Source organism: Vigna radiata, chromosome 8 (assembly GCF_000741045.1).
Source record: "Vigna radiata var. radiata cultivar VC1973A chromosome 8, Vradiata_ver6, whole genome shotgun sequence".
In the NCBI taxonomy this organism is placed as follows: Eukaryota; Viridiplantae; Streptophyta; class Magnoliopsida; order Fabales; family Fabaceae; genus Vigna; species Vigna radiata.
This window is the reverse complement of record NC_028358.1, coordinates 18151955-18164978: the sequence shown is the minus strand read 5'-3', so window position 1 is coordinate 18164978 and position 13024 is coordinate 18151955. Positions and strand designations below refer to the sequence as shown.

The following is a 13024-nucleotide window of genomic DNA, read 5'->3' as shown; positions in this document are numbered from 1 at the left end:
ATTCAAAGTTCCTCTCACTTATTAAAACCAAATTTAAGTGGAAGGAGTGTACGTTTTATCCTATGAGTGAATTGAATGTAAATACTTGGTGAATGATGTTGTTCATTTATTTTCTTTTTTTACTTGTGTTAACTATTTCTTTGTTTTAGATGAATGTTCTTGTAACATTTTTACATGTAGGCATGAATTCAACTAAAGAAAGAAAATAAATGTAGCAACTCAGCATTGGGATATGCAACAATTAATCTCATTTACAACATGAGTTAAGCATTGATGTTAAGTTTTTAAAACTTGAGTTAACGGTTGTAATGACATAACGTTAAAGTTAAAGTTTCATTGAAAATAATATTAATTGCTCATTATTTGCATTCAAATGATTTAACTGTGAAAATTGTGATTAGGAAATTAATTTTTATATTTTATATAGGTTGATATTTTAACATGGAAAAAAATCTTCATCAAAGTATATCATATATGATATTAACCTTAAATATAATTTAAATTTTAATATAGATAAATTTTTAGCTTAAATACTATATTGATTTTTATTTTCATTGATTTTATTTAACGTGAAATTCATATATTTTTGATGTTCAATGTGATCATGGTAAATTATGTTTAATATAATTTTTTTTCATGACATTGTCTAAATTATTAATGAAAGATGAACGATATGTGTCATGTGTCAGTTTATGATTTTTTCTAATTTTTTTAAATTTTTTTTTCTTAATTTTAAAAAAGTTGTTCACGTGTTAAGTCAATATTGTATGACGTGGCAATGTCAATGTCACGTTTCAAGTCAGTATCAATTCCACGTGTAAGTGAGTGTTAGTGTCAGTGTCACGTGACAATGTATTCAATTCAATCCTAATTTTTGTTAATTTTGTTCAATTTAGTTCTAATTTTTTGTTAATTTTATTCAATTTTGTCCTCTAAATTTGTATCAAATTTAAATTTTATTAAAATTCAATTTTTTTATTAAATATTTCTTTCATTATTTTTAAACTAACTCTAACTATATTGGAATATAATTATTAGATTTATGTTTGATTTTTTTTTATATATATAAAAAAATAGACACTAATACGTGACACTAATATTGATTGACATGTAACACTAATAGTGACTTTATATGTGACATTGATATTATCATGTGATACAAAATATTGTCTTGACATGTTGATACTTTTATTTTAAATTAAGAGAAAAAAATTTAAAAAGATTTAAAAAAATTAAAAAACCACGAACATACATGTGACACACTATTTATCTTCAATTAACCATTTAGACAATGTCATGGAAAATGATTTGAACATAATTTATCAAGATTGAGACCACGTTGAACATAAAAAAAAAAGGTTCCATATTGAACAAAGTTGATAAAAAAACAAAAAAAGTATTTAAATATATTTATTTTTTTTTGTATGTTTTGATTTTAAATTTAAGTTTGATTCAATATACTTGTTTTTGTAAGTTTTGATTTTAATTTTTTTTTGTACATTTAAATATAGATAAGAAAAAGATTAATTCTAAATTAAATTTTCTTCGAAGAAAGTACGATGAACACATATATAAATAACCAAGTAACATAATTATGGTTAAACAGTTTATAATTAGAACTTTTTATAAGTTGTTAGAGAGTTTATAATTAGAACTTTTTATAAGTTGTGTTTGTGTGCGTGTGTGGTTTTTCATTCTCCAATTATATTTTCATTTCTTTCTTCCATCTAAACAAACTATACTGGATGCATGCGATCAAGTTTAATATTCAAACTCTTACCGATGAAACAACAAAATAATTTAACTGTATATTTTACACTTTTAAAAAAGAAATTATTATATTCTATTGCCCAAACAATTTCATTTACCTGAACTTTCAAGTGCTATATTTTTACGTGAAGTCTTTCAATATCAATTAGTATAACATCTAATCTGATAAATATAAATTAAAGTATACACTAATTTGTTTGTAACAATTAATTCCTCAAAATTATGAGCTATTGCATTTTTAAATATAAAAATACCTATTTTAGAAAGTAACCAGTTAAAAGAATATGCCTTTATTTCAGTTTTTAAAATAATAAAAATTGGAAACAGTTTTAAATTAATATGACTAAGAAGCTATTTTCAATAATTTTTTATAAAGTTAAGCCACTTCTTTCAAACCAAATAAGGTACTTCTTTACTTGTAAAAAATAATCACTACATTATTTTTCAGCTTATAACAAACAAGCCTCATATCTTATATACATATAATTTAACAGAATTTCTATAATTTTGAAACAACTAAAATCAGTCTCCAAAGTATGGACGAAAGCAAAAATGTAAGCTTGTTTACAAGGATAAATTCTGAACAAGTTGAAAATTATAGGAACTTAAAATCAAACCTTAAAACAAGGATCTATATCAAATATTAAAAATTTATAAATTTTAAATTAATATAAACTAATTGTTATGTTCATATTCAGTTCAAACAAAACTACTCTTATTTCAACCCAAAAAGCTCTAAACACTGTATTTTCATAACCTTGTAAATCAAGATGAAACTAACCAGATAAATTGGTATATACTATAACCCTTTATGATGAAATGCCATTGGGATGTAGCTGCCTAAGCACATTCGGATTTATAGTTGGCAAAGGAAAACCAAACTATTCATACAACAACAAAAAAATGGGAACATAAATTAAGCCCCCAAAATGTTTGGTATCCCTGCTGAGTTGAAGGCATCCTTATTGGCTGTTTTGCTGAATCTTGGATAAATTTTGATATATATAGTGCAAAATGCAGAGGCACCAGATTTTTGGTTACATAATGAGGTTCTATGCCAGCCACATTATTAATGTTTGGTCCCAAAGTTCCACCATCTTTTCTTCTTTTTTGATTCACTTGAAGGTATATCTGGGTCAATAGGATTGCTTTTCTTGAAAGCATCTGGATCAATAGGTAAATGATATCAAATAAATAAATATGGAAATGCCAGCAAATCTAATTGGTAGCCACAGGATTTGTCAAATATATAAAAATACCAACCACATTATTCAAACTATCGGTGAGCTTGTCTAAAAATAATTCAAGTTGAATATGAAAAAAATTATAGAATTACCTCCTTGAGGATTGATGGAGTTGTAATGCACCTCAGCCCAAAAACTAAGAAAAATCACTGCAAAAGAAACATACAATGTAAGTTTATAATATATGATTGATGGAAAATTGAAAAATGGTTGAGAAGTGCTCAATACCCAATAAATATCAAAGTCATCAATGGTTTATAGATTCATTGATTTAGGAGTATAACACAAATATTGATAAAAAAAAGCACAAATCCAAGTTTATCCAACAAATTTCTATAATTAGGTTTCTAGATAACAGATAGATATTGATGATACAGTTTTGTTTATTAGAATTTTGTGAGGGCACCAAAGGTTATAAAAAAATGTCAAAATATGGCCAAGGTTCATAAAGATTTCAAGAACAGAGTGATGTGAACAGTTAATCAAGGAAATAAACAAGTTTAATGAGAAAATAAGACCCAAAAAGGAAAAGGAAATTTTGGAAGAGAAGGAAGAAAATCTTACCTCCTCTTGGATTCTCAAAATTAGGAAGAATCTCTATGCAACAAGTGTCCTTGAATGAAGTCACCACAAATATTCTAACACCATACTGGAGAGAAAAAAAAGGAAATCAATTTCAGACATTTTCAGATATCATTTATTATTGCTATAAACTAAAAATGGCATCATCTTGTTTTATCTGAAAGGTAGGAATTGCTAAAGCATCAATATGCTATAAGGTTAAAAATGATGGCATCATCTGAGGGCAAAAAAATCCAGATATTTTTCAATGGGGAAAGAGAACTAACAGACTTAAACCATGCAACCTGTGCCTGGAAATTTTGAAATGGTGGGATAGCCTTGTTAAAAAAAGAAAAATTTCAAAAATTTTGTTTGGTCTGTGTTCTCCTTTCTGGGAATAGAGAAACATAAAAGAAGTTATGCCAAACACTGCCTAACTGCCATAATTGAACATATTCCAACATCAATAAGACAATAATTGGTCCATTTTTGTTAAGTAGGCACAAGAGTTAGGTTGTCAACAGCCAAACTAATATATACAATATTTCTAGAAAAATTACTACCCACTGGAAAAAAATAATTGTTAAGCTCGGCGCAAGCACACAAATATGAAACTTGCAAACCACATGTTGTCAAAATCTACTAATTCGTTATTTCTCTATAAGTTTGGCAAAAAAAAAAAAAATATATAACAGCAAAAGGAAGAGAATGGAACATATTTAAACAAAGTTCAACATAAGAAGAATAGTAAGTAGAAAAACTTGTACCGAATCTGCGGCTGCTTGCAGAGTGACATGATCCCCCCATTCACCACTCCTAATTTCATTTGATAGAGAAAATAAAAGGAGGTATTAGTTAGCTTAAAACAAGTTAACCATAAAAATAGATAAATAGATAGATAGAAAGAGATGAGAGAGCAGTTATTACTTAGACATTTTCTCCAAATATTCGCCATATTCCATGGGAACATATCCCTCATAAATCTCTGGATGAGACCTTAGCTGGTTAAAAACAGCATTCAACAATTAGAATCCAAGAATATTGTGCAGAAATATCAAACCAGATATTAAGATTTAGGCAACCGTAATAAAGCATAATCGACTAGACTAGAGTAAAAACCTGGTTCACAACTTCTTGTCTCACATTGTTGTGGTGATCAGGTGTGTTAAACAACTGATCAGATAATGCACGGAACTGCAGAGGAATACAAATGAAATTGTGATTTGGTACCATAATGCAAATATGGAACTAATGATAGAAAACTGATGAATGCTGCTACGCACATGCTGATAAACAAAAGAATTGGAAAAAGTAAATATTAAAACCAACAAACCTGACAATTACCATCACCTTGCACCGTATGCTCCACAAAGTCATATAACTGCAATCTGTTTGAAAATATAAGCGGCTTAATTTGGCATGTATACAAGTCCAATATAAGAAAAAAGTAGATGAAATAAATTATTCTTTCAATCAGTATAAACCTTAAAAATCACAAATGGGTAAAAAAAGACAGAAAGCACTCAATGAAACCCATATGTTACTATAATTTCACTGTACCGGCAATTATTAAATTGCTGGACAATAAAATATGCATCATAACAACTCTTTTAGCTTTTCATGAAGGAGAAATAATGCTTATAACTAATACCTATCCAGAAGCCTTTGATGATCTGAAGTTGCTTCATCAATTGAAGGAATTTCTCCATTAATTTTTGGAACATGCTACAGAAGAGGGTCAAAGAAAACTTTAGGCATCAAAGTCCAAACTACAGATCATAGAACAGATCAAAAGAGAATCAGAAGAGGCACATACAGGAATTGGAACCATCTGACTCAATTTCCTCCCTATTTCATCGTCAAGTGGATAATTGTCAGTTAGCTCCAATGAACTTTCCTCTGCTTCACAAGGCCTACAACATAATGAACTAGAAGGTTTTATGTCCCCAATTCCATCGTAGGTATAATCATGACCTGAATATGAAAAAAATTATTGAATTAACCAAATCCATGAATGATATTTCCAAGCCAAAAATATGCACATTCATGCTTTGACCCTTAAATGATACCTCCAGAACAATACATCATCGATGTGTTACGCCAATCATATGCTGGCTCAGAAGCATGGAACTGTTCTTCATTTGTCTGTGAATATCTTGAACAATCATCAATGTCTACTCGTGAAAATTGTTCTTGAAGAGCTCGTGCAATGATCTCGTCATTCTCTATTTGGTTACGTTGAGTAGCATAGTGGCTATGGAAGTAGTGCCCATTATTATAGACATCACCAGTATTAGGTTGAATTATGTCACAATAGTATCCAGGACTATATGCAGGGTCAGAGCTAAAAAGATTAATACCCCACTGCATAACATCTGAATGCTCATACAGCCCCATCTTTTAGTATGAAACTTGACTACAAATCTGAAAGTCTTCTGCCAGAAAACGTTCAAATTATTCCACACCAGGAACAATACAACTGCCAAAATAAGCTGTACATTAACAGATTGACTTTTACCAGCAATTATGACAATGATATTCTAAATCAAGAACAAATCATTACATAGAATACAAACAGACTAAGTACTGCTTGTCCAATTATTATCAAAGATCTAATTAGAGTCATTGATGCAAATATGAGAATTAGATCCTAAAAACTAAATGGAGTAATTATAACAGTTAATTAAACAAAAAGTGCTACCTGTCCGTCTGGTATAATTAATACAAAACTATCAGAATTGCTCACAACAAATATGAGAAGTATATTTATACCGTATGCATTATCATGTGCCCTATGGTTGATATGTGATATTAGAAGATTTATGCTTCAGTGTTTTCACAATAAAAACAACAACAATCAATCCTCTTCCACTGAGTAGATTGATTACACGGACAAATCATTGTCGTTAGATTTTATGAAAAAACAAAATTCCACTAAAACCAGTTAAGTACAATATGTTCGTAACTTCCTGCACATTCAAGTTTGAAAAGTTATGTATAATGCAGTCACAAACACAACTACCTGCTTTAGCAAGACTGGCCAAAGACTTATAAAAACTTAAGCTAACCTAAACAATAGAACACCTTCTTGGCCCTAATAAAAAAGAAAAGGATGATTTGTCACCCAAGGCTCTAGCATCGAAGATTTGGGAACGAATTGAAAATATCAAATGTATTCAACCTTGGTCCCATTGAGTAGAGAGGCTGTATACACAACTACATCCTATGATCACCGGGACAAGAGGCAATAGATTTTCCAAGCAGTGCACTGACTCAAAACCCTCTAGAACCACCTCTTGGTGAAGTCAAAGTTGACACCTAAGCAGAGATAACTCTCATAGCTCAAGGATGTAAGGAATCTTCATGGTCTTCCAAAACTTATATAGCAGCAATCCTATAATTGCTCGAGGCTCCCTCTAAGAAGTAAGAGAGTAAAATCAAAAGCAGGAATAAGCAAGCATCTACTCTTGTCTGTGATTGGAACTGTGCCTCAATCGCTCAAAAGAACCTCAAAAGTGAAGCTTCTGTGCCCAACTCATTTTGTTCTTGAGATCAAACAATTGTTAGCCTCTATGATCTTCTAAGACTTGCTTCAACATTTAAAAAACAAATCACAACCACACTGATCCTGCTATTAACTAGATCCTAATCAACTCACTCTAGTCCCAATATATGCAATGTAAAAAAGGACAACCCGCACAAAACTTCTGATTACATGTTTCTGATTACTCTATCCCCTCAACAACAACTTTAGCATGAGTCAAACTATAATTGAAATCCATAGCATCCAACAAATATAAACCTTTTCAATTCCCAACAACAAAAGAATAATCCAATCACAACCCTCGAGGTAGCTTACACCAATCCAAAAGAAATCCAGAAACACTAGAAAGGAAAAGTTTCCAATTTGGAACAGAATCAACTACCCCGACACAAAAGAAAGAAAGAAATAAACAGCGCAACCAATTAATGAAACAAAACATCAAAGTAAGAATCACCCCACCTCGGATTCAGCACCAACTCAATTCAGGCAATCCTCAAACTTGAAAACAAAAGCGCAGAGACACCCAACAACAACAAGGGTGGTAAGAAATATGCAATAGGCAATAGATGAGGATGAAACGTCGAATATTTATTGTGAGAACGAAATTGGACGAAAGAAAGTGCAATTCACGTGTTTATATACAGTTAGCCACGGCTTTAAAGGTGGAACACCTTCTGCCACTGCTGCTTCATTGTGTTCGTATTTTGAAGCACTGGGCGGCATTTTTTAACGTATTTCTTTGACCTCAAAATTTGTCAAAATCTAAATCATAAATTTGCTACCCAGTTGGCATTTTTCATGATTTAACCATCAATATTAAATTGTGGTAATGTGCGAATGGTTGGAATAATTTGTATCAGTGGCCGTTGATTAAGGTTTGGGAATCTGGGGTAGAGGGTAGAGAGAGTTAAGCTGATGGTTCAGATTGGTTGCTCAATGAAGAAGGTATCAAGCCAACGTCTCTGATTGAATCGGTATTTTCTCTTTGAAACAATTTAATTCGTATGCACATTTAACTTCTGAAAAAATATTAAATAGAGTGAGAGTAACTTATGCTTTGCTGCAGGTGGAAATTTGAGAAAAAAAAATACAATATGAAAATAGTAATATAAAATAGTAATATAAAATTTTGAAATAAAAATTAATGAATGATTTCATAAATTTGATAAATTAAAAGATATTTTAATTGATAAAAATAAAAAATTGTTTTTATTATTAATTATATTATTATTATTATTATTATATTACATTATTATTATTTTTATTATTATTTATATTAAAAGTTAACTTTATTTAAAAATAAATTTATTACAATTTTCTTGTAGATCTCTTCGTTCCAAAGAAAGTCAAAGCAGAAAGAAAAAGTATCAATTTTCACGAACATTTTTTCTTTATTTGCTTATTTTTTAAACAGTAAATCAGTTTATTTCACATTTCACTGGTAATATTTGATAATAAAATATGTTATTTTTTTTAAAAGATTTAGAAATAATTAAGAATGAATTTAGAAGTAAGTTTTAATAAATAAAAAATATTTTAATAAATAGAAAATAAAAATTATCAATTTGTCTTTAATATAATATTAATATAAAATGATATTTGTGAGTAAAATATTTTTTCCTAAATATTATTTTGAAACATTAGAATTAATAAATAATTAAAATATTATATTTTATAATAAATATTATTATTATTATTATTATTTTCTGTTGCTTTCATTTTTATAAAAAAAAATATTTTTTAGTCATGTAAAAACATAACCCTTCAAAGTTAGAGAGGATAGTATAATAAAAATGTTTAATTTTCTTTAAATTTCCCTGAACATTAGTATCTTTATACTCTAAAAAGAAAAATAATCTAACAATTTAGTTTTCCTTTCCACACTAAATTAATTAAGTTATTATTGATGGATAACTTTTTAAAATATCTAACAAATTATTATTAAATTATTCTTCTTCACGTCACAAGTATTCAATTAAAAAAAACTCATAAAAATATCACGTAGTATTATAAGCTTTTACAAACATGTCATAATTATTTTGAAAAAATCTTATGATCACAAAATTTTAATTTAGAATTTAAAAGGTTTATAAAATATGAAATCATAAAATTTAAAAAATATTTATGGTGATGAAATGTGTTCATGCCTTTACAAATACCATAAATATAATATATTTTTACTTTTCTCAGTGATGAAATATGTTCTTGTAAGGACTTGTAAAAATATCATTTAAGTGGAGAACACATGGCATCATAGGATAGATTGGACAATATTAGTGAAGTAAAAACCCTTGATATTCTAAGTTTACAGCCATTTTGTTTCTCAAGAACAATTTTCCCTTTTCTCTCAAGCAATCTCTCTTTTCTTCTTTGCCTTAGCACCTCTCCATCTCAACTCAAAATCTAACCATTAGAATCTTGATTTGAAGCTATCTAAGCTTTGAGGACTTCAAGAGGAGCATTTCCACTGATTAAATCTCTATTTCATCAAACCGGTAAGAAAGCCCCTTTTTCTCATTTGCCCTAGGGTTTTAAGCATGTGATTTCTTGTTGCATGCAATCCATTTCGTTTTCTTCCACAATCTAGCCTCCACTTGGTTCTAAGACTCGTTTTCCATCATCAATTGATGATTTATAGGTGATTCTCACACTTTGGGGTTCAAAACAAGTGGTCTAGGGTTCTTCCTTGAGTTGGCCGTCCACACTAGAGGTAAGGGGAGCTAGTTCTTCTTTTCATTTTAGTTGTGTCATATGAGTGCATGATAATTTTGAAGTGATATGTTGTTGGAGGCATGAAATTGGTTCTATTGACTTGAAATGCATGTACGAGAGTGTGTGTGTGTATGTGAAATTGGTGATCTATGGCCATGAACTGTTTGGAATGATTTAGAATGATGAATTATGTATGTTGAAACTGTTTTGGTGTGACAAATCTGTTGTGGTATTGTTAGGATGGAAAATCAAGTGTCTTAGGGTCAATTTTGGGTCATTTTAGAGGTAGTGAAGTAGTGATTTTGAGCAAATGAGGTCTGTCACATATTTGGGCTGTTGGGAAAGTTTCACCCATTGTATTGTGACTTGTTTGAGTCACTAAATTGGTCAAAATAGGTGTAAAGTGGTTAGATTTGGTTTTGGGTCCCTAAGTTGGGAAAATTGGTGTTTTAGATTTGGAAAGAAGCTTAAATCACTTTAGAAATGCAATGGGAATGTTTAGAATCATTTAGATAGGTTTAACTATGTCTAAAACAAGAACTAAAGGTGTTAGAAGTTGGTAAAAATCGTTAGAAATGGTCATTTAGGGTGTTGTCCAGATTCTGCAGAATTCTGCATAATTTGACCGTTCGGCCTGTATTGCTTTCGGTCTGGTGGGTCTCGGTCAGAGAAGGATTGGTCCTTCACATGACCGTTCGGTTTGCTGGGTCTCAGTCAGAGAAGATTGGTTCTTCTCATGGCCGTTCGGTCTATCAAGGGTGCTCGGTCCTGACACTTAGTTCAGTCCCAGTGGTCTGGCCAATGCACTAAGTGCTCGGCTTATGCTTAAAACGTTTGGTTTAATCAGTCTAGTCAATTGTTTTTGGTGAATAAAGGTGCATGTGATTGTTATTGTAAAAATTTAGAATGGTTGAAGTTATATGGTGTGTGTATGATTAATATGGCATTGGAGGTATATCATTTGATTAAAGTGGTTGGATTTGGTTATGGAATTCGGTCTCTCGGTGAGATCAGTTAGTGTATTGAATGAATGGTGAGAGGCTTCCATATGGGGGGTTATCCCTAACACTCCAACTGTCTTTCATTCTCACTTAGAGAGGATTGACGTGTGTGGTGGGAGTAGTGGGAGGTCCTAGGGTAGACGCTATCACTGGAGGTCTATACTGCGGTAACAGACTAGCCTTGTGTATGGTCGGGTGGAACTCCTCGGCATGGCTTTGCAAAGCAATAGGGGCCATCACAAGTGCACAACCCGCCCCAGCTCTACATTCATTCTATGACCGGATGTGTCTAGGAGTCTTAACATGATATGATGCTTGCTTTAATGAGTTTTGTGAAATGAATGTTTATGTTTATGAAGACTTACATGCTTGTATGTAAATGGATGTTATCGGTAATGCTAGATTAATTTGCCATAATTTGTATGTCTAATTGAGACCTAGCTCACCCTTGCACTTATATGTTTGTATGTGTTTGCCTTCCCCCTTGCGATGATCATCCAATCCTTTGGATGTGAGCAGTAGGTGATGATGTACCACTGAAGCAGGCGTTGGAAACAGAGGAAGACCCAACCCCTAGTACTTAGTGTTTTTATTAGCTCCTAGTCTAGACTATCTTATTTTGAAAGACTTTTAGCACTTATTTATTATGATCTGTATTTTGGAAAACAATCTTTAGGACCCTTTAATTTTTAGCTAGCTTTGTATTTTGAACAACTTGGAAGCTTGTACTTAGGCTTCTTTTCGTTTTAATTTCCTTTATTTTGGATGACTATAACTTGTACTTTTGTCATCTACCACTCTTAACTGCTTTCTATTATTATAATCGAAGCATTATATATACATACATACATACATATATATATATATATATATATATATATATATATATATATATATATATATATATACACACACACACATTGGTATATATTTTGGGATGTTACTTTTATGATATCAGAGCAGTTTTTATCCTTAGAGAACCTGTAGGTTATGTACATCCCTTATCTGTGCTTGTATGCCTTAATTGTACGGAAGCATTCTAAATTCTTGAGTAAGACTAATGGTTTTACTCTCTGATTCTGAATAGAATATGGCGCCTAGACCTCCTCCTCCTCCACCGCCCCAACCCGATTAGACGGAAATGATGCAGATGATGGAGAAGCTAATGAACTCCATGCAACAGCAAAATCATGCACCAGTTCAACAAAATACCATGGCACTTCAAAACTTGGAAGCCGCAAGAGTGGCCTCAAAGAGTGCTAGGGTGGCAGCTGAGGCCACCCAAAGACAGTTCTTGGAGGTGATGACTAGTGGCAGGATTCCCACTGGTCCTTCTTCTTCTACAACCACTCCAACTCAAGAGTGGAGTTTGGAGAATTTCTTGCAGCATCATCCCGCCAAGTTTGATGGCAAATGCTCACCGGATGAAGCTGATCAATGGCTTCGTGATATGGAGAGAGTCTACAACGCTAAGAGGTGCCCTGATGAAAACCGGTTGTCTTATACTGAGTATCTGTTGACTGGAGAGGCAAGCCATTGGTGGAGCAGTACACGTATGGTCTTAGAGGGAACCAAAACCCCTATCACATGGGACCTATTTGTTGACTCACTAGCAAGTGTACCAGATCGTGCAAGTAATATAATCGGTAATACCCGATATCGTTCTTCCCAAGAGACTCGAAAGGATCGTTCGTGTGAATAAAAATCGTAAGACTTATAAAGGAAGAATTAATTGTTGTGAATGCAAAGACAGAAAATAAACATGCAATGTGGTTGATTCAATTGACGAAAAAGACTATGGATGAATGGAGTTGTTGGGGGTTTACAATTTCATCTTATTCACTCCCTCTTATCTACTCCTCTTGTTTAATGTGCTTGATTATCTAATTGTTATGCAAACTTTCTTGGCCTACCCTTAACCTGATCCCTCGGCGAGAAGAGCCTATTACTAATTACCGGCTTGCTATCCCTAGCCTCTCCTAGAAATTAATAATGCATTAAGAGCAGAAGCAAAAACAATTGATCGTCCTACCCCCTATCCCTAGGTTGGTATTGCTTAATCAAGGAATTTCTCACCAGTTCATGACAGTACTGTACGTTCCCGTATCAATAGAGACAAACAACAGTTATCGAATGAGTTAAACGATAAAAGCATTAAGCGCATATGAGAACCCAACAATTGATAATCAAAG

At 31.7% G+C, this 13024-nt stretch overlaps 1 protein-coding gene across 1 annotated transcript; it reads right to left on the bottom strand.

Annotated features, from left to right (window-relative positions):
• Positions 1–2541: 2541 nt before the first annotated feature.
• Positions 2542–7939, bottom strand: LOC106770869. The gene is made up of 11 exons (XM_014656701.2): positions 7579–7939; positions 5645–6054; positions 5392–5549; positions 5227–5300; positions 4909–4963; positions 4695–4769; positions 4503–4576; positions 4343–4391; positions 3579–3663; positions 3107–3163; positions 2542–2934 (listed from the first exon to the last, which is right to left on the bottom strand). Exons 2-11 carry the CDS (start codon positions 5970–5972, stop codon positions 2840–2842), a joined length of 1050 nt encoding a protein of 349 aa, XP_014512187.1. The 5' UTR covers positions 5973–6054; positions 7579–7939; the 3' UTR covers positions 2542–2839.
• Positions 7940–13024: the final 5085 nt, after the last annotated feature.